This window comes from Colletotrichum godetiae (genome assembly GCF_030913485.1).
Source record: "Colletotrichum godetiae strain CBS 193.32 chromosome Unknown BDP55scaffold_37, whole genome shotgun sequence".
Classification (NCBI taxonomy): domain Eukaryota; kingdom Fungi; phylum Ascomycota; class Sordariomycetes; order Glomerellales; family Glomerellaceae; genus Colletotrichum; species Colletotrichum godetiae.
In genome coordinates this window covers 373,808-389,663 of record NW_026851285.1, presented here as the reverse complement: position 1 = coordinate 389,663, position 15,856 = coordinate 373,808, and the positions used below count along the sequence as shown (strand labels likewise).

The 15,856-nt window shown below is 54.2% G+C and overlaps 7 protein-coding genes across 7 annotated transcripts; 4 read left to right on the top strand and 3 right to left on the bottom strand.

The window, feature by feature from the left end:
* Nucleotides 1–349: 349 nt before the first annotated feature.
* BDP55DRAFT_558096 (cohesin loading factor) lies at nt 350–3,335 on the bottom strand (the record flags this gene model as incomplete). Its single annotated transcript, XM_060569758.1, has 5 exons — nt 350–1,188; nt 1,239–1,336; nt 1,392–1,958; nt 2,017–2,132; nt 2,187–3,335. The coding sequence occupies 5 exons, from the start codon at nt 3,333–3,335 to the stop codon at nt 350–352; spliced, it is 2,769 nt and encodes a 922-aa protein (XP_060426608.1).
* Nucleotides 3,336–3,955: 620 nt separating this feature from the next.
* Nucleotides 3,956–6,102, top strand: BDP55DRAFT_248176 (Alpha/Beta hydrolase protein). Its single transcript, XM_060566258.1, has 7 exons — nt 3,956–4,879; nt 4,937–5,020; nt 5,078–5,213; nt 5,277–5,391; nt 5,442–5,556; nt 5,613–5,741; nt 5,795–6,102. The coding sequence occupies exons 1-7, from the start codon at nt 4,331–4,333 to the stop codon at nt 5,942–5,944; spliced, it is 1,278 nt and encodes a 425-aa protein (XP_060426607.1). The 5' UTR covers nt 3,956–4,330; the 3' UTR covers nt 5,945–6,102.
* Nucleotides 5,998–7,120, bottom strand: BDP55DRAFT_770894 (uncharacterized protein). Its single transcript, XM_060581101.1, has 2 exons — nt 6,708–7,120; nt 5,998–6,640 (listed from the first exon to the last, which is right to left on the bottom strand). Exons 1-2 carry the CDS (start codon nt 7,014–7,016, stop codon nt 6,353–6,355), a joined length of 597 nt encoding a protein of 198 aa, XP_060426606.1. The 5' UTR covers nt 7,017–7,120; the 3' UTR covers nt 5,998–6,352.
* A 615-nt stretch (nt 7,121–7,735) lies between these two features.
* On the top strand, nt 7,736–9,118 carry BDP55DRAFT_558136 (arginine biosynthesis ArgJ; the record flags this gene model as incomplete). The annotated part of the gene is made up of 1 exon (XM_060569765.1): nt 7,736–9,118. The coding sequence occupies one exon, from the start codon at nt 7,736–7,738 to the stop codon at nt 9,116–9,118; it is 1,383 nt and encodes a 460-aa protein (XP_060426605.1).
* Nucleotides 9,119–9,828: 710 nt separating this feature from the next.
* On the top strand, nt 9,829–11,982 carry BDP55DRAFT_248201 (acyl-CoA dehydrogenase). Its single transcript, XM_060566259.1, has 5 exons — nt 9,829–10,215; nt 10,301–10,377; nt 10,445–10,871; nt 10,933–11,250; nt 11,313–11,982. The coding sequence occupies exons 1-5, from the start codon at nt 10,192–10,194 to the stop codon at nt 11,820–11,822; spliced, it is 1,356 nt and encodes a 451-aa protein (XP_060426604.1). The 5' UTR covers nt 9,829–10,191; the 3' UTR covers nt 11,823–11,982.
* Nucleotides 11,983–13,178: 1,196 nt separating this feature from the next.
* Nucleotides 13,179–13,646, top strand: BDP55DRAFT_731354 (uncharacterized protein; the record flags this gene model as incomplete). The annotated part of the gene is made up of 2 exons (XM_060579802.1): nt 13,179–13,462; nt 13,538–13,646. 2 exons carry the CDS (start codon nt 13,179–13,181, stop codon nt 13,644–13,646), a joined length of 393 nt encoding a protein of 130 aa, XP_060426603.1.
* A 416-nt stretch (nt 13,647–14,062) lies between these two features.
* BDP55DRAFT_558241 (TGS domain-containing protein) lies at nt 14,063–15,634 on the bottom strand (the record flags this gene model as incomplete). The annotated part of the gene is made up of 6 exons (XM_060569781.1): nt 14,063–14,648; nt 14,730–15,161; nt 15,217–15,241; nt 15,303–15,317; nt 15,516–15,544; nt 15,606–15,634. 6 exons carry the CDS (start codon nt 15,632–15,634, stop codon nt 14,063–14,065), a joined length of 1,116 nt encoding a protein of 371 aa, XP_060426602.1.
* Between the last annotated feature and the right edge of the window lie 222 nt (nt 15,635–15,856).

The window sequence follows — 15,856 nt, the reverse complement described above, 5'->3', positions numbered from 1 at the left end:
GGGAAGTAGGAAAGACATCATGGTCGCTCAAGAATCAGGCAGTATGCTCGTACCAGCCTAACCCTACGGTCATATTTTGCAGAGTTGACGCAACTCACGAGAGGAGCAAGGTAGCAGTAGTTGCTGATACGCTGAAGTCGTACAGCCCATCAGCTTTTAAAGAATAACTACGACCTCTCAAGCAACGATTCCGTCATCTCCCAGTCAATTTCGCCGCATCATCTGGCAGCGATACAAATTGGGGGGGTATTATGCTTTCCCAAACAATCAGCTCATGCCAGGCCAAATACCGCACCAGACGCCAGTCCATAATGCCGTGAAAACATAATCCACGCTGAACCCGAACCTACTACTCCTTCCCAGTGAATGCGTGAGACGCATAGTCCGTAGCCGTCTGTCGCGCTGCTTCGGCGTCTGCGAATAGTGCTTGGACTTCAAAAGAATCAGCCAGCATACCATCCGCCACGCTCATCCAAAGCAAGTTTCCACTCCGCTTCGCCTGTGTCGAAGCTGCCCTTGCGCTTTTAAGAGCTTGTTCGCCCACCACATTATCGAACAATCTGGACCGCATGATGCTGAGAGCTATCGCCAGACAGTGCGTGTTGCCTGTAACCCGAGACCCATTCAACGAGTTCGTGATACTCGTTTTGATCTGATGCATAGACGGTGGGGGCATCGTCTGAGCCGTTGCCTGTACGAGATTGAAGGCGGTGCGTATGTCTGAGTCTTGATGTTCCATACACATCGGCCGCAACTGGTCCAATAGCTCGGTAGACGTCATTTCGTCGCGGTAAGAAGAGTCTTGAAGGATCCAGATACGGTTCAGCGCAGCGAGTATGCACAGCTCCAGCTTAGCAGGCTTTCTGCCACCTGGACCCCCACGGCCCGCATCAATACTCAACCTCTCGTCTTCGAAGAGCAACAGCGCTGTCTCCAGATCACCAGTGCCTTGATGATAGACTCCGGAGAGGTAGAGCGAAAATATGCTGAAAATCTCGTTCACAGCTGGCGTAATGGCCTGCTGTAGTTGTGCCACGCACTGTTCAACCTTCGGCCATTGGCTGTGAGTTGCGAAGTATAGCCCCGTCAGAGCCTGCAAATAACAGAAGATTTCGGTCCTCCATTTAGACTGCTCCATCGACTCGCGCAGAGATGCCGCGGGAACACTAGGGGCTATCTCCTTGTTCCCTTCTGCTGTGTCAGCTTCATACATGTTGAGAACATCGCATCACACTTACATTTTGCCAATACATCAAATCCCTCCTTCCAGAATTCGTGACTCCTCTTAGGATCCGAACCAGGGCGGTACATGCCGGCCAAACCACTAAACGTGTAGCTGTTATCGGTCAGCGGATACCTAACACGGAAGCTCGCTAGTAAATGGTGCCTACGTCAATACTATAATCTCTAGCCGGTTCAGAAAGGTCATGACAATGTAATCGTGTTGTCCGTTAATCGGCCCAGATCGAAGAATTGCTGAGGTATCATCGCTGAGAGTTGCAGAAGTTGAGTTGTGCTTCTTGACAGGTATCAAGATATCAGGATTCAGATCGGTCCATGTCTGGGATCCCAAATTTGCATCAAGCTTTGCCTGAAGTGTTCTCAGCTTTTGAATCAAGATATCGGGCGTTTTCTGGTGCATGCTACACGCAAGATCGAGCAACAGCGTCAAAACATCCAGCTGCGGAATCTGAACAGAAGGATCCAGCTGAAACTTGGTGGCTTGTGCCAGACAAGTTTGCACTCGTTCGATGGTATCAGAGCGCATGTTCCTCAGCACCGACAAGCCTTCTAAGAGAGAGGCGAAGACAACCATTGCGTTGTCGCCTCGCTCGCTCGCTAGAGCGACGATAGCGCGCAAGTTGTCCAGCACTGCTGCATCAGGTGGACTACCCGCGTGGACATGAAACGTGGCCTTTAGCAGACGAAAGGCGTAAACCCAGTGTATGTGTTTAAACCTAGTGTTTTTGTAAGCAATGGGGCAAGATCGGTTGAGGCAAGGTTACGATGACTAACGTTAGACAGTCTGCGATGTTCTTGTCAACAGCGATGAATGCCGCCTTCTGGTTTCTCTGAAACAGTACTTTAAGCAAAAGATATTGCATACAGTACTTGAGATCGGCATATCTGTGCTGGAATAAATGTTAACACAATACTCGGACGAGTAAAGACCCAGTTCAACAAACCTTGTCGCAGATGGTGATGCCCTTGCTCAAGGCTGTTTCTGCCTCTTGAAGGTTCTCGGTCTCGTCACACAAGATAGACGCATATCTCAACCTAGCTTTCGCCTCTTGTCTCGGAGACAGTCGATTACTTTGGAATGCGGCCTCGAGACACGCCAGTCCAGTCGTAATCAACTTTTGGTATTCGCGCACTTGCTCGTCTGACCCAGATACCGCCACTCTTTGTACGCCACGGCGCGCCTTCTCGAAACACTCTTCTGCCACGTGAACAAGGATCGTCGTCGTGTCGTAAGACCTTGCTTTCGTCGATAAGGCGGGTGAACCTCTGGAGGATATGGCCGGAGAGTTCATCGAGGATATTGCAGGTGACTTTCTCGCTATACTGGGAGATCGTGCCGGCTGAACAGTAGGCGAGTTGGCGTAGTGAGGCTCAGGGCTCGGTTGGACTGGGGAAGGTTCGGCGAAAGCTTGGTTCAGAACTGGTACGGTCTGAGTTTGACCCATGGGCGGCTGAGAGAACTGGGCATATTGTGGTACAGCCGGAAAGACTTGGGGGCTTCGCTGTTGCTGTAGCTGCTGTAGCTGCTGCGGCGGTTGAGGCGGTGGTTGAGGTTGTTGCTGGAAATGAGGTTGGAATTGTGGTTGTTGCGGCTGTTGCGGCGCCTGATACTCAGCGTAAATCGGCGGCGTCGGCGTCGGTGTCGGTGCAGGCGCAAGCGCAGGGGAACGAGAGGCGTGTGTAGTTTGAATGAAGGGCGAGTGAGGAGGCGCAAACTGTACGTTCATCGCATTCCCGTGAGGGAAAGGCTGCTGGAGTTGGTGATGGTGGGGGTATTGCGGTTGCTGCTGCGGGAAGGTGCCGCCATACGCAGGGAACTGCCCATATCCGTTTGGCTGCATATTCATCGGCGTAGGCGCAGGAAGAATGGGAGCAGGAGCTGGGGCAGGCGGTTGATGGTAGTTGCCGTGAACCGGTTGCGCTTGGCCGTGAGTGCCGTATGCAGCGTTCGCGTAGTTCGGATTCTGGCCATTCCCGCTCCCGCCGCCATTGCCATTGCCATTGCCATTGCCGTAGGGATCGTGGTAAGGTTGGGGGACGTGCTGCTGGCCATTGAAGGCCTGCCCCGAAGGCAAGGAGCCCCGGTATGTCATCTTTGGGACTGCATAGGGATCGCAGGCTTCGCTACATGGAGTCTCGACGGTCGCTTTGTTGAACTGGACTGACTTGTTGCGACGCGGTTGCTGTCCAATAGCCGCACCTGCAGGTCGCGAGGCTCCTCGAGGAACGACTGGTCGAGAAATGGCCCATGGTCCCTGCGTGCCTTACATAATTACACGTGCCGTGGATCCCCCCACAGTTCCGGTCAGGGTGGGAGATGCACAGACCAAGATGGCTCCGTCGTGGCCGAGAAAGTTACACCCAGGGATGGAGGCGGACAGGCTTGAAATTCTGAACATTTGAATCCCGATGAGTGTGGCACCGCGTGGCTGAACACAGTCTTAGCCGCTGGGTACGGTTATGAGCGACTTGGTCCTCTTTATATTCTGATTGGCTGCGAACATGTGCCTCGGCTCGACGCCAAAATCATCTTGCTGTTTACCGCTATCTAGGTGATCCACGTCATTCGCCTTCTTTTCCCAAGCTTGTAGCATGCTGTCGTCCAGACATACCACCGAATCCCACTGCAGAACGGACACTTGGTGAACCCGGCGCCGATCCCATAGTAGGCTGATTTGAGACCCTCGGTGCTACACCCAATACAAGACAAATGGCCCGTTGGTTCGCCCCCTGGACTTGAAGTCAGAACCCAGGGTTCGTAGCAAACATTGTGAATTTGCACACCTTAAATCGGAAGCTACCAGTCCATGGGGCTCCACTGCCATGACTTATGGCTCCAACCACTCTCTCACATGGGTGTTCACTCTGACTTCGCAACAACCTACTTTGAGCTTCGGTTTCTTCTAGAAGCGCTAGCCTTTTCGTATTTCATAGCGCCGTGCGACTAATCCCTCGTTTCTCATCTACTTGAAGTTCTCACGTCGTCGACTGCTGTGTTGTCTAGGGACGGGACTTTCATCTTTTGCTATTACAAACTTTCTCTTGAGCCAAAGTGTCTCGATCAACTGCTGTCCGAAGACTCCGAATCATGGATTGGCTAGGACATGCCAAAATCAACTTCACACACGCGCCGTCGCCTGTGGCCCTCAAGGAGAAGGATGGCGCACAAACCGACCTCCTCAAGATCTGTGAAAAGGTTACGCCCCCATGCCACATGAACCCGCTCCTCTTCAACGGTCACTTGCAGACCATGTGGACTGCCACGAAGCAGCACGGCCCCCCAGTGTATTATCGTCGGAAGGTCTTCCACGCCGACGACAAGGCCTTCGAGGGCACTTTCGCCGTTGACTTTGTGGCGGAGCCCTTTGAGGAGACTGACAGCACACTGCCGCCGCGGACGGTGTACTTTGAGGACCAACAGTTTGAGACTCTGGCGTCGGACGACAACAAGCCTCAGTTGGTTGTTCTGCACGGCCTCTCGGGTGGCTCTCATGAGATCTATCTGAGGCATGCCATCGCGCCGTTGATTGATTCGGGAAATTGGGAGGTGTGCGTGGTGAACTCGAGAGGTTGCGCCAACAGCAAGTTCACTAGTGGTATTTTGTACAATGCCAGGGCAACATGGGATTTTCGTCAGGTCAGTGATCTACACTGCGTGTGAAGCTTTGCAGTAGACAAACTGACAGAGTTCCAGACCATCAAGTGGTTGAGAAAGAAGTTTCCTAACCGCCCTCTGTTTGGCTTGGGCTTCTCGCTCGGGGCCAACATGTTGACAAACGTAGGTCTTTAAGTTTTCACAATCCCCTTCTAACATTAATTAACGATTTCACATTAGTACTGTGGCGAGGAGGGAGTCGACTGCCAGTTGACGGCCGCTATTGTTTGCTCCAACCCCTTCAACCTTGAAGTCTCGAATAAGGCGCTGAAGCGCACTTTTCTTGGCAGAGAGGTCTACCAACGAGTCATGGGAAGTAAGTTATTCTCATCACGCAACATGCGAGCTTTGATTTCTTAGTGCTTACACGCCTATCCAGCCAGCATGAAGCAGCTCATCAATGGGCATAAGGAGGAGGTACAGAAGCATACTAACCTCGACCTCGAACGTCTCCAGAACGTAACGTACCTGTGGGAGTTTGACAGAGAAGTCCAGTGAGTTTCCAGAAGCCAACAGTCCCGTAGAGTATTTCTCACCAAAGCAGATGCGTCAGCTGGGGCTACCCCACAGAGAGTGCCTACTACCGCGATGCGTCTTCCTCCGATGCGGTTCTGGCCATCCGGATTCCCTTCCTCGCCCTGCATGCCACCGACGATCCTGTAAGCAATCCCTCCATTCAGCCCCTTGTCGCGAGCAAGCTAACCATACTTCTCAGATTGCCGTAGAAGAAGCTATCCCCTACGAGGAGTTCAGCAAGAATCCGTACACGGTTCTGTGCACCACCTCCTTGGGCGGTCACCTCTGCTGGTTCGAGCCCGGAGGCGGAAGATGGCATGCAAAGCCGGTACGTCCTGCTATCCCAAGAATGCACGAGAGATCATGAACTCACAATACTAGGTTACAAATTTCTTCAACCACATGGCGTTCAACGTGGACCACAGCAAGCTTCCTCCAAAGACCAACGGACTTCCGCCCAGAAACGGCAAGTCAGAGTTCCACTTCAACCCTGCGAGACACAGAATGGAGATCAAGGCAGGTTCGGAATAGCGAGACAAATGATAGACATCACAACAGAACTTGGAGAGACATAGACTTAGATGGTATAGATAGAAAAAGTACACCTGCCTTTTATTGACATTCGCAGTAGCGGACAAAGCTTTGAAACAGACTAGTATTCAGACAGGTATTTTGCAACGACGAGATTCATCAACCCGCCGATACCTGGCTGATCGCCGTCCTATGGTGGTGCATTAAGCTCTCGCGCAAGGTCAAGCCCTCGCCATGGTATCTGCTCTGAACGCCGTCGACACAACAAAGTGTTGAAACAAATAGACGACCCTCCCACTTTTTTACCAACCCAGTATGTTTTCTTTTTTGGCACTCCAAACGCCGCCCAAGATGCAAAGACATGCTGCTAGACTCTTCAGTGTTCAAACCACCCCCCTCGTGCCTCCCTCAGGCAAAGGAGACGCTCTTCTTCTTCTTGGGCTTGGCGGCCTTGGACCCTGCGCTTGCGTACTGGTTGATCTTGTCCTCGTCCTCGGCACGGGGGTTGCGCTTCCTCTTCTTGCGCAGCGAGTCCTTGGTCTCCTCCAGCCTGGACTTCTTCTCCTCTTCCTTCTTTTCGGCCTCTACCTTGCGGGCCTCGCGGATCTCCTCCATTTGTCTCGCCTTCATCATCTTGGACTCGATCTGGCCCTCCTTCTCGGCCTGGACCATGGCGAGGATGGTGTTCATGCTCTCCTGTTCGGGTTGAGTTAGTTATCGTTCATCACTATAGGAGTGACATCGCAGCGTCAGTGATCCGTACCCTGTCGTCGACAAAGACCTTGCCCTTCTTCTTGCCCTTAGGCTTCTCCACGCCAACCGGCGTGATCTTGTTCAGCTTGGGGATGCCGAGCTCCTCCTCAGTGTAGACCTTCTTCTTGCGCTTCTTCAACAGGGCCTCGAGGTTCGTCTTGCCACCGGCCTTGAGCGGCTTGGTGCCCTTGGGCGTGTCTCTGGATTTCCTGACAATGCCATCGGGAACCGGCCTGTGGTCCGCGGCCTTGCTGTTCTTGATGCCGGAGCCGTTGGCGGCATGCTTGTTCTTGATCGTTTTCGTCCTGTTGGGCGCCATTGTTGCGGATGTTCAAGACGAAATGTCCTCCTTTTTGCGGATGTGTGGCGGGTTGGTATACAATTGGAGCGTGTTCGCGACTCGGCTGACTGGGTGGTTGGAGGGACCAAAGGTGCGACTTTCTTAGAATTTTTTCTATGCTTGGGAGGCGATAAGCTCACCGAGGCGGATCCGATAAGCTTGAGTGGGGCCAACTCCCCGCCATTCGACCTCACTCGCTACAGGGGTCTGATATCCGAGCCGAGACCCTTTCAACGCTTTGAATTGGTGGCGAGCGGTCGACGAAGTTGCAGTGCCGCACAGTAAATATTTAACAAGTGTATCTTTCTCCAGGGCAATTGAATTACATTGCAGAGCAAATTTATCTAGACAATCTCAAAAAAGTGTAATGCGACCTGAGGTATGATTCGGTGAAATTCCATGGGAGCTGCAGCGTCAGAACAAGTTGCCAGGATCGGGACTGGTCTCAATGCGCCTTTTGCGGTGCAGCAGCGCTGTGCCATCCCTGTCAAAAAATTGGGCGACTGCCGTTATCGCACACCTTACGTCGTCTAAATCTCTCTTCTCACCTCTACTTTCCCCAGTGACTAACATTCTCTCATAAGAAACTCACACAACTCCAGCATCACAGCAAGCCGTACGTGAGCCATTGGCTCTCGAGCTTCCTCCCTCTTCTAGGTCTTTTTCATCACAGCATTGGGCTATCGCCAATTGTCAGGATGGCGCAACCCGTCAAGAGGTTTCCCAGCCACCTGGCTCAGTTTGTGAGGTGCTATTCGGTCTCCGCTGAGAGCATTCCGGCCGCCAAGAAGAAGTACGTCCCAACGGAGGGTACCTATCCCAAGGGCTTCCAAGCCTCTGGCATTCTCGTCGGCGTGAAGCCCGGAAACAAGACGAAGCCCGATCTCGCCCTTCTCACCTCAGACCGGCCGTGTGCCGCCGCCGCTGTCTTCACCAAGAACAAGTTCCAGGCGGCACCTGTCACCTTCAGTAGGGACTTGCTCAAGAAGAAGGCCAATCGCGGCATCCGCAGCGTCCTCATCAACTCGGGGTGCGCCAATGCCGTCACCGGAAAGGGAGGTCTGGAGGATGCTTCTTTGATGGCCAGCGCGGCTGACAAGGTTGTCGGAGGAGAGGGCGATGCGTCATCCACCATTGTCATGAGCACAGGAGTCATTGGACAGAGGCTGCCCATTGCCAAGATTGTCGATAATGTCCCGGCTGCTCAGGGAGCTCTGGGCTCCTCTCACAAGCACTGGCTGAGCTTTGCTACCGCCATCTGCACGACGGATACGTTCCCGAAACTCATGTCCAAGACCTTCACGCTGCCTTCGTCACCAAACGTCGAATACCGCATTGCCGGAACCACCAAGGGCGCCGGCATGATTCACCCCAACATGGCCACCCTTCTTGGAGTCGTTGCTACGGACGCGCCCATCTCGCCCGCTGTGATGCCTTCCGTCCTCAAGCACGCCGTCGACCGATCGTTCAACAGCATCACCATTGATGGAGATACTTCGACCAACGACACCCTCGCTCTGCTCGCCAACGGTGCCGCCGGCGGCAAGGAGATTTCATCCGAGGACTCACCCGACTACGCCGCCTTCCAGCAGGTCCTGACCGACTTCTCCATCGACCTGGCCAAGCTCATCGTCCGCGACGGCGAGGGCGCCACCAAGTTCGTCACCATCCGCGTCGTCGAATCTGCCAGCGAGGAGGCCGCGCGCAAGATTGCCAGCACCATTGCCAGGTCACCCCTCGTCAAGACTGCGCTGTACGGACGGGACGCCAACTGGGGCCGTATCTTGTGCGCGACCGGTTACTCGCTCGTATCGGAGCCCGGCCAGGCCGTCAACGACGTCCCCGAGGTGACGCCCGAGAAGACCAATGTCTCGTTTGTACCTACCGACGGCACGCCTGAGTTGAAGCTCTTGGTCAACGGCGAGCCGGAGATGGTCAACGAGGCTAGGGCTTCGGAGATTTTGGAGCTGGAGGATTTGGAGATCCTTGTGAGGCTGGGAACTGGCGACAAAGAGGCGACGTACTGGACTTGCGATTACAGCCACGAGTACATTACCATCAACGGTGACTACCGCACATAGAGGGGACAAAAAGGTTCAGGATTTGAAAGACGAGCTCAGACTAGAGAGCTTGAAGCATTGTCATATTAGAAGAGCGTCTATAACGTTACTTGGCCGTTGTTTGTCAAGAAAATAGACCCAGCCAGCCAATTGAAGAAACACTAGAATTGCCATATGTCCGGTATCGTTCGCGGCTTTAAAAGCGTTGTCAGCGTAACGTGATAAGGCGCAAGGGATTCGGAACTGCGTTCCCAAGGAAAGGGTAAGCCAAGGCACCGAGAAAAGTATCCCGCCGGGCTGAAGGCCGCGCCGAGGCACACGCCGAGGCACACGCCGAGGCATCGGGGTTGGGTGCGGGGACTGCTACTGGAGGCCGGCACAGCTGGCGCTCCCCCGCAACGGTGATGCGCCGAAGTGGCACCACCGCAGTGCTTTCGAGTTTTTGGGTGGATCATTGAGCGCCGGTGAACGATTCTAATCAGGGGGACATGATACTATAGAGTGAATGCTTCAAGTTACCTTAACTAAGTTGCGGACTGGTAACTTAAGTCTCGTAGACAGTGAACCAGGGTGATCCTGGTGCAGGTATCTGATACGACCGGAATCTTGTTCTATCGTCACGGGATTGAAGTCCGTATTGAACCCACCTCAGCCCACCTCATGGACAATTTGACGATGAGATAGCTAGCAAAGTGACCTAAACTCTTCGTACGGAAATATGAACCCAGAGCTGTATCCGTATGCACGGCAGAAACCCACTGCTCGAAAATCTGGGGCGCCCTGGGGCCATCCTCAGACGCGGAGGGCGGAGAGCGGAGGTTCAAGACGGCTACCCCAGAGAATCCCCACCTTTTGGGGGTCCCTAGGCAAGCTCCAGAATCAACCTCGGCTGCCGGCTCGTCCCATCGCTCGTCTACCGTACGATGAGACTAAACACTCCTCATTCAAAAAGGGAGTAGAGATCCATGCCCAATTGACGTTGTTCCCCATTTCTTGCAACCTCTGTACTTTCCCTTGACTTGAACATCACCTTTTCCCACTCCGAGACGAATCCGTCTGTACTGTCCCAATTCGCCTCGCTTTCAAGTTTCAAGATGACGTCCAGAGTTCCAGCCATTGTGAGTCGCTAGTGCGGGGAGAGCTCCCCAGCTCAGGTATCTTTCTTCAATGCACAGCATCGCTGACCCAAGCTGCCGCCTCCAGGTCCTGGATCGCCTCAGCGATCGCGCCAAAGAGGCGCTCGATCTCGTAGCCAAGTTTGTCGAAGAAGAGTGCATCCCGTAAGCGGATCATCTCCATCCGTCACTTCACCAATTCCAGCTTTACTGAACACCCTACGTGGTACAGCGCAGACCCCGTCTTGGAAGCCCAGATCGGCCAGGGCGAATCGAGATGGGACCACCACCCGGCCATCGTCGACGACCTCAAAGTCAAGGCCAGGAAGCTCGGCCTGTGGAACATGTTCTTGCCAAAGGGCCACTACAAGGAGTCGCCTGGCTTCACGAACCTCGAGTACGGCCTCATGGCCGAGTGGCTCGGCAAGTCGCGCGTCGCCTCCGAGGCCGTCAACTGCGCGGCGCCCGACACGGGTAACATGGAGGTGCTGGCCAAGTACGGAAACGACGAGCAAAAGGCACAGTGGCTCAAGCCGTTGATGGAGGGCCAGATCCGCTCTGCCTTTTTGATGACGGAGCCCGAGGTTGCCTCGTCGGATGCGACCAACATCCAGCTCAGCATGCGCAAGGAGGGCAATGAATATGTCCTGAATGGTTCGGTATGTGGTGGTCACGGCGCGGATCCTCACGATCAGAGACATGTTGCTGACTGCATGACAGAAATGGTGGTCCAGCGGTGCCGGTGACCCCCGATGCTCGGTTTACATCGTCATGGGCAAGAGCGACGCAAACAACAAGGACCCCTACAGGCAACAGTCCGTCATCCTCGTCCCCGCGGAGACAAAGGGCATCACCATCCACCGCATGCTGCAGGTCTACGGCTACGATGACGCACCCCACGGCCACGGCCACATCAGCTTCAAGGACGTTAGAGTCCCCGCCAGCAACTTGGTGCTCGGCGAGGGCCGCGGCTTCGAGATTATCCAGGGCAGACTTGGTCCCGGCCGCATCCACCACGCCATGCGAACCATTGGAGCAGTAAGACCATCACGCGCACGTTGTTCGGTTTTACAGTCCAGTTTCTAACGTATATGTCCTAGGCCGAGCGAGCTCTCGAGTGGATGCTGATGCGCATCAACGACCCGACCAAGACGCCATTCGGCAAGCAGCTCAAGGAGCACGGTGTCATCCTCGAGTGGGTAGCCAAGTCCCGCATCGAAATCGATGCCGCCCGCCTCGTCGTGCTCAACGCGGCCATCAAAATGGACGACCACGGGGCCAAGAAGGCGCTCAAGGAGATCGCCGAGGCCAAGGTGCTCGTCCCGCAGACGGCGCTGACGGTCATCGACCGCGCCATCCAGTCGTTTGGCGCGGCCGGCGTCTGCCAGGACACGCCGCTGGCGTCCATGTGGGCCAACATCCGCACGCTGCGGCTCGCTGACGGACCTGACGAGGTGCATCTGCAACAGCTGGGCAAGAACGAGAACAAGAGGGGCAAGGACGTCACGGACAAGATCCAGTGGCAGAGGCAGAAGACGGAGCAGCTGCATGTGCAGTACAAGACCAAGACGTTCCAGCCTGGGGCGCAGATTAGCAAGTCCAAGTTGTGAGATGCGTCGCGTCGGCAGCTAGGCGTTTCTGTATAGTTGAATGATATCTTTTTTGTGTGTACAATATCGTGAATGACAGGACTTGATTTAGTCAGTCTAGGTCTGTCACCCCGGACAGGATTGACAATTGGGATGAGATGTGATCTGCAACCCGTTGGCCCGCCGCCTCCATGTTCTCTGAGTCACACTAGCACCTCATTGTCTGGCCATGTGTAGCGCAAGTCAGGCACATGGTGATTGAACGGTTCAAGAGGCCCTGCGGCATTATGGTCCGGGAGGTGACGCTGCTAGTTACCTTGGAGATGGGCGCGTTGGACAGCTCAGAACCGTTCATGCCGGCAGCATTGACCACAGATGCAACCTCTTGCAGCCCGGTGGGACGGGAGATGGAGATGGAGGGGGGGGGAGGGGGGCCAAAGCCACTCCACAGACCGAAGAACTAGGTAGGCAAACAAGCATTGCCGTAGCTTTCGACTGCTTTGCTGTACAGAATTGGTGGGCAAGATGTATGCAGATGGACACAATGGCAAGGAACCATAGCTGGCAACATAAGGTCCGGGGTGGTGGGTTGCCCAGGAAGCCCGCTAATAATCTAGAAGGCAAGGATGGAAAGGAAAGGGAAACCTGACAGCGCATCCTGCCTTCCATCACACGGGCGACGGGCGATGGCCGATGGTCACAGCTTCTTCGCGGCTTCGCCTGCCCTGACTGACAAAGGCTCGGTGTTTCTTTAGTCGTAAGTACCACAGTACCAAGTATTCGTTGTGTCTGTCGTCCTCGTCCCCTGGCAGGTTAGGCCCAAGACCCGCATTCCTTCCCACCCCTGAACCCCTGCACCAGCTGCAGTTTCCCACAGTGCCGTCGCCGTTTCGATTAGGCCGTTGCCCCGTCAACATCCCAGAAAATTCGTTTACTTCGACACCCGGCAACTGCTCCACCCACTTTACCACCCAAGTGTTGCTAGACAGGGCCAATTCGGTGCTTCCAAGAGAGAGAGAGCGTGCATCTTTTTCACATCCATTCACGAACGTCATAAACACTCCACGGTAAATCCTGTGCACCAGCGCAAGCACCCGTTAAGTACAAAGACCTTCTTCCTTCTCTGCATTGGGCCCCAAGCCACATACCTCAAACCACCCAAATCCACCACCACCTTGCACATCCATCTTTCTTCACCATCCCACTGCAGACCATACCAGACCGCCCATACACACACACGCACTTTGCGCCCTCAACTTCACATCGTCTACACACGCATCAAGCCGCAGAAACACCTCGCCAGCTTCCAGCACAGCTCAGCATTGCGCACTGCACATCCAGCAACCAAACCAGTACATCACCCAATTCACAGCAAACATGTCTCCCAACGTCCTCGGCGACAAAGACGTCAACGCTACCGTCGTGGCCAGTGACCCGCAGTCCGCCAAGGACCTCAAGAGCATGGAGTACCACCGCCAGGTCCTGCAGAACAAGATGGCCCAAGAGAAGTACGACCGACTACAACCTCGTAGCAGTTGCAAGAACAAGACCCTAAACTCCATCGCCCTCGATAGGTCCAAGACGTACATCTCGCCATCTGACAACATCATGAGCCCTTGCACCGCCAAGCTCAGCGCCCTCCGCAACAAGCAGGTTGGCAAGTAAGTCATACCATCTTCTCCCGACATTGTCGACTCTTGTCAAGATCAACAAATACTAATCTCTCTGTCCAACAGGGTCAAGCCCAAGTCGCTCTTTGCCCAGACTTCCGCCAAGAAGCTCAGAGGCGATGCCGCCGTATTCGGCGACCAAGCAGGCACACCTACCAAGGACAACGCCTTCTAGGCAGCGTCGTCGTATCTTCTTCTTCTGACCAAAACAACATAAAAGCTTCACTTAGCTAATGGGATTGGCTCGCGGGTTGTTTTACTGGTTTTGTCTCTTCCTCTTTCTGGGGGAGACACTGAATTTGCGCCTCTGCTGGCTTTTCCAGGCTATTTTTCAGGGTGGGATAGGGTTCTTTGGCGTTTTACGGGTAGACCGATGTCTGGCTCCAGGATAAAAGGGGTTGGATTGTACTACACCATGACATGACACGAAACGATATCAGGCTTTTCTTTTACTTTTCCACGACTAGGATTCTAGAAGGAGCTGTATTCATCAGCCACCGCGCTATTGTCGGTCGGCCTGAGCAGGAAATACAAATCCTCGTAACCTTTTTAAACCATGCTTTTTTTTTCTTCATCTGATGACTTCATTTCTCATGCCTTCCACGCGCTCACGACGCACACCACATCCTCGTCCGCCACCGCGTGCCCGAGTCCCACTCTCTGCGGGATATGCCTGGCGCTCGCGCCCCAAACGAGCGCGTACTTGAAGGTATCCTTAAGCGTCCTGTGAATGCGGTCGCACACGTCCTCAATGGTACTGTTGCTCCGCACAATGAGCGCCTCGCTGAAATCCGGGTCGGCGCCCTGGCGCTTGGTGTAGATGCGGATGAGCTTGAGCTCCTCCCAGCAGCGGTCGACGACGTCCTGGATGCCCAGGTCGAGCTCGCACGACATGACGACAGTGTGGGGCTCGCGGGCGAGCTTGTCGAGGAAGTCGAGGGAGACGGAGTCGATCTTGTTGTAGACGTAGAGGCACTTAATGTACTTTCGGTGGTCCTTCATGATGACGTCGATGAGGTCGTCGACGGTGGCGTACTCGTCGCGGACGAGGACTTCGCAGTTTAGGATCTTGTAATCGCGGAGGATGTTAAAGACCATTTTCTCGTCCATGTTTTTGGGAGGGGACTGGAAGGTGATTTTCATGCCGCCTGCTTTTTTGGCTTTGAGGTAGATGTTTCTGTCGTGGCGTGTGTCAGACCTATCCTACACAACAACGAAATAGGGGGGAGAGAAAGAAGGGAGTAAGAAATCATCGTACGGTGGCTCTCTGTTGAGACGGATACCCACAGCCTCCAACTCTGCCTCGAGCAGCGCCCTCTGCTCCGCCTTCTTGGTCGCGTCCAGCACCATGAGAATCATGTCGCTCGTCTTGGCCGCCGAGATGACCTGTCGTCCTCGGCCCTTGCCCTCGGCGGCGCCCTCGATGATACCCGGCAAATCGAGCAGCTGGATCTCGGCACCGCCGTACTCGAGAACACCCGGAATGGCCGTGAGCGTCGTGAAGGCGTACGACGCCACCTCTGATTTTGTCCGCGTGACTTTGGATAAAAAGGTCGATTTACCGACCGAGGGGAATCCGACGAGGGCTATTCGGGCGTCGCCGGATTTGCTGACGTCGAAGCCTGCGCCGCCGCCGCCGCCTGCTCCTGGGCCTGGTTCTAGTAACTGTGCTCGGAGACGGGCGAGTTTACTTTTCAAATGTGAGTGAATGGGTTCCTGAGTATGAAGGTGTGATGAAGACTTACCCCTTTAGAAGACCAAGATGATATTCTTTGGAGGTCTGTTGTTAATAATGGCTCCTTGCTTGATCCGGCTTCTTTCACAAACGTACCAGTCGCCTTGTTCTCTATAGAAAGTCAGCAAAAGTTCTCCTCTCTAGTAGTACGCTTGGTAATCTCTCAAAAGTCGTCTCCTTGATCAACTTGTGGATAGTCTGATCTCAGTATGCCGTTGATCCATCGAGTCTGTCTCTCCAAGTTGACAAAAGCCCAGATAAAATGACTTTTGAGAACATGATACAAAGGTATGTGAGGGCGAGTCTTACTCTGGGTCTTTCTCATCTCATCCTCAATCCTAGTGGCGCATCATCAGCCTCCCGCTTCAAGTTGGTGGTGTCGGTGGTGGGGGTTCGTACTCCTTGATCTTTTCCGTAATGTTCACCATCTTGGCGATTTATGAGCTCAGAGTCTTGAGACTCTGAATTTACCTATAAATCAAAAAGATGGTGATGAGCAATGAGCGCTTCGCTTTCTGCTCGGCGCGAGACGGCTTCGCAAGATCATGGTGGGGCAAGTCGGCCTCCAAAGACGTAGGAAGACTGAACCGTGTGGCAGAATTTACCGCGGGGCTGCGTTGCAGCGACAGGGGTCTCCACTCACCGCCCTC

What these genes read in the sequence shown, in the direction of transcription:
- BDP55DRAFT_248176 (XM_060566258.1), top strand. Translation starts at nt 4,331, where the DNA reads ATGGATTGGCTAGGACATGCCAAAATCAACTTCACACACGCGCCGTCG. An exon ending in GGGCCAACATGTTGACAAAC is followed by an intron (nt 5,021 to 5,077) that starts GTAGGTCTTTAA and finishes ATTTCACATTAG; the next exon opens with TACTGTGGCGAGGAGGGAGT. An exon ending in GAGTTTGACAGAGAAGTCCA is followed by an intron (nt 5,392 to 5,441) that starts GTGAGTTTCCAG and finishes TCACCAAAGCAG; the next exon opens with ATGCGTCAGCTGGGGCTACC.
- BDP55DRAFT_770894 (XM_060581101.1), bottom strand. Translation starts at nt 7,016, where the DNA reads ATGGCGCCCAACAGGACGAAAACGATCAAGAACAAGCATGCCGCCAAC. An exon ending in AGGTCTTTGTCGACGACAGG is followed by an intron (nt 6,641 to 6,707) that starts GTACGGATCACT and finishes CAACCCGAACAG; the next exon opens with GAGAGCATGAACACCATCCT.
- BDP55DRAFT_248201 (XM_060566259.1), top strand. Translation starts at nt 10,192, where the DNA reads ATGACGTCCAGAGTTCCAGCCATT. An exon ending in CGTCCAGAGTTCCAGCCATT is followed by an intron (nt 10,216 to 10,300) that starts GTGAGTCGCTAG and finishes TGCCGCCTCCAG; the next exon opens with GTCCTGGATCGCCTCAGCGA. An exon ending in GTCGAAGAAGAGTGCATCCC is followed by an intron (nt 10,378 to 10,444) that starts GTAAGCGGATCA and finishes TACGTGGTACAG; the next exon opens with CGCAGACCCCGTCTTGGAAG.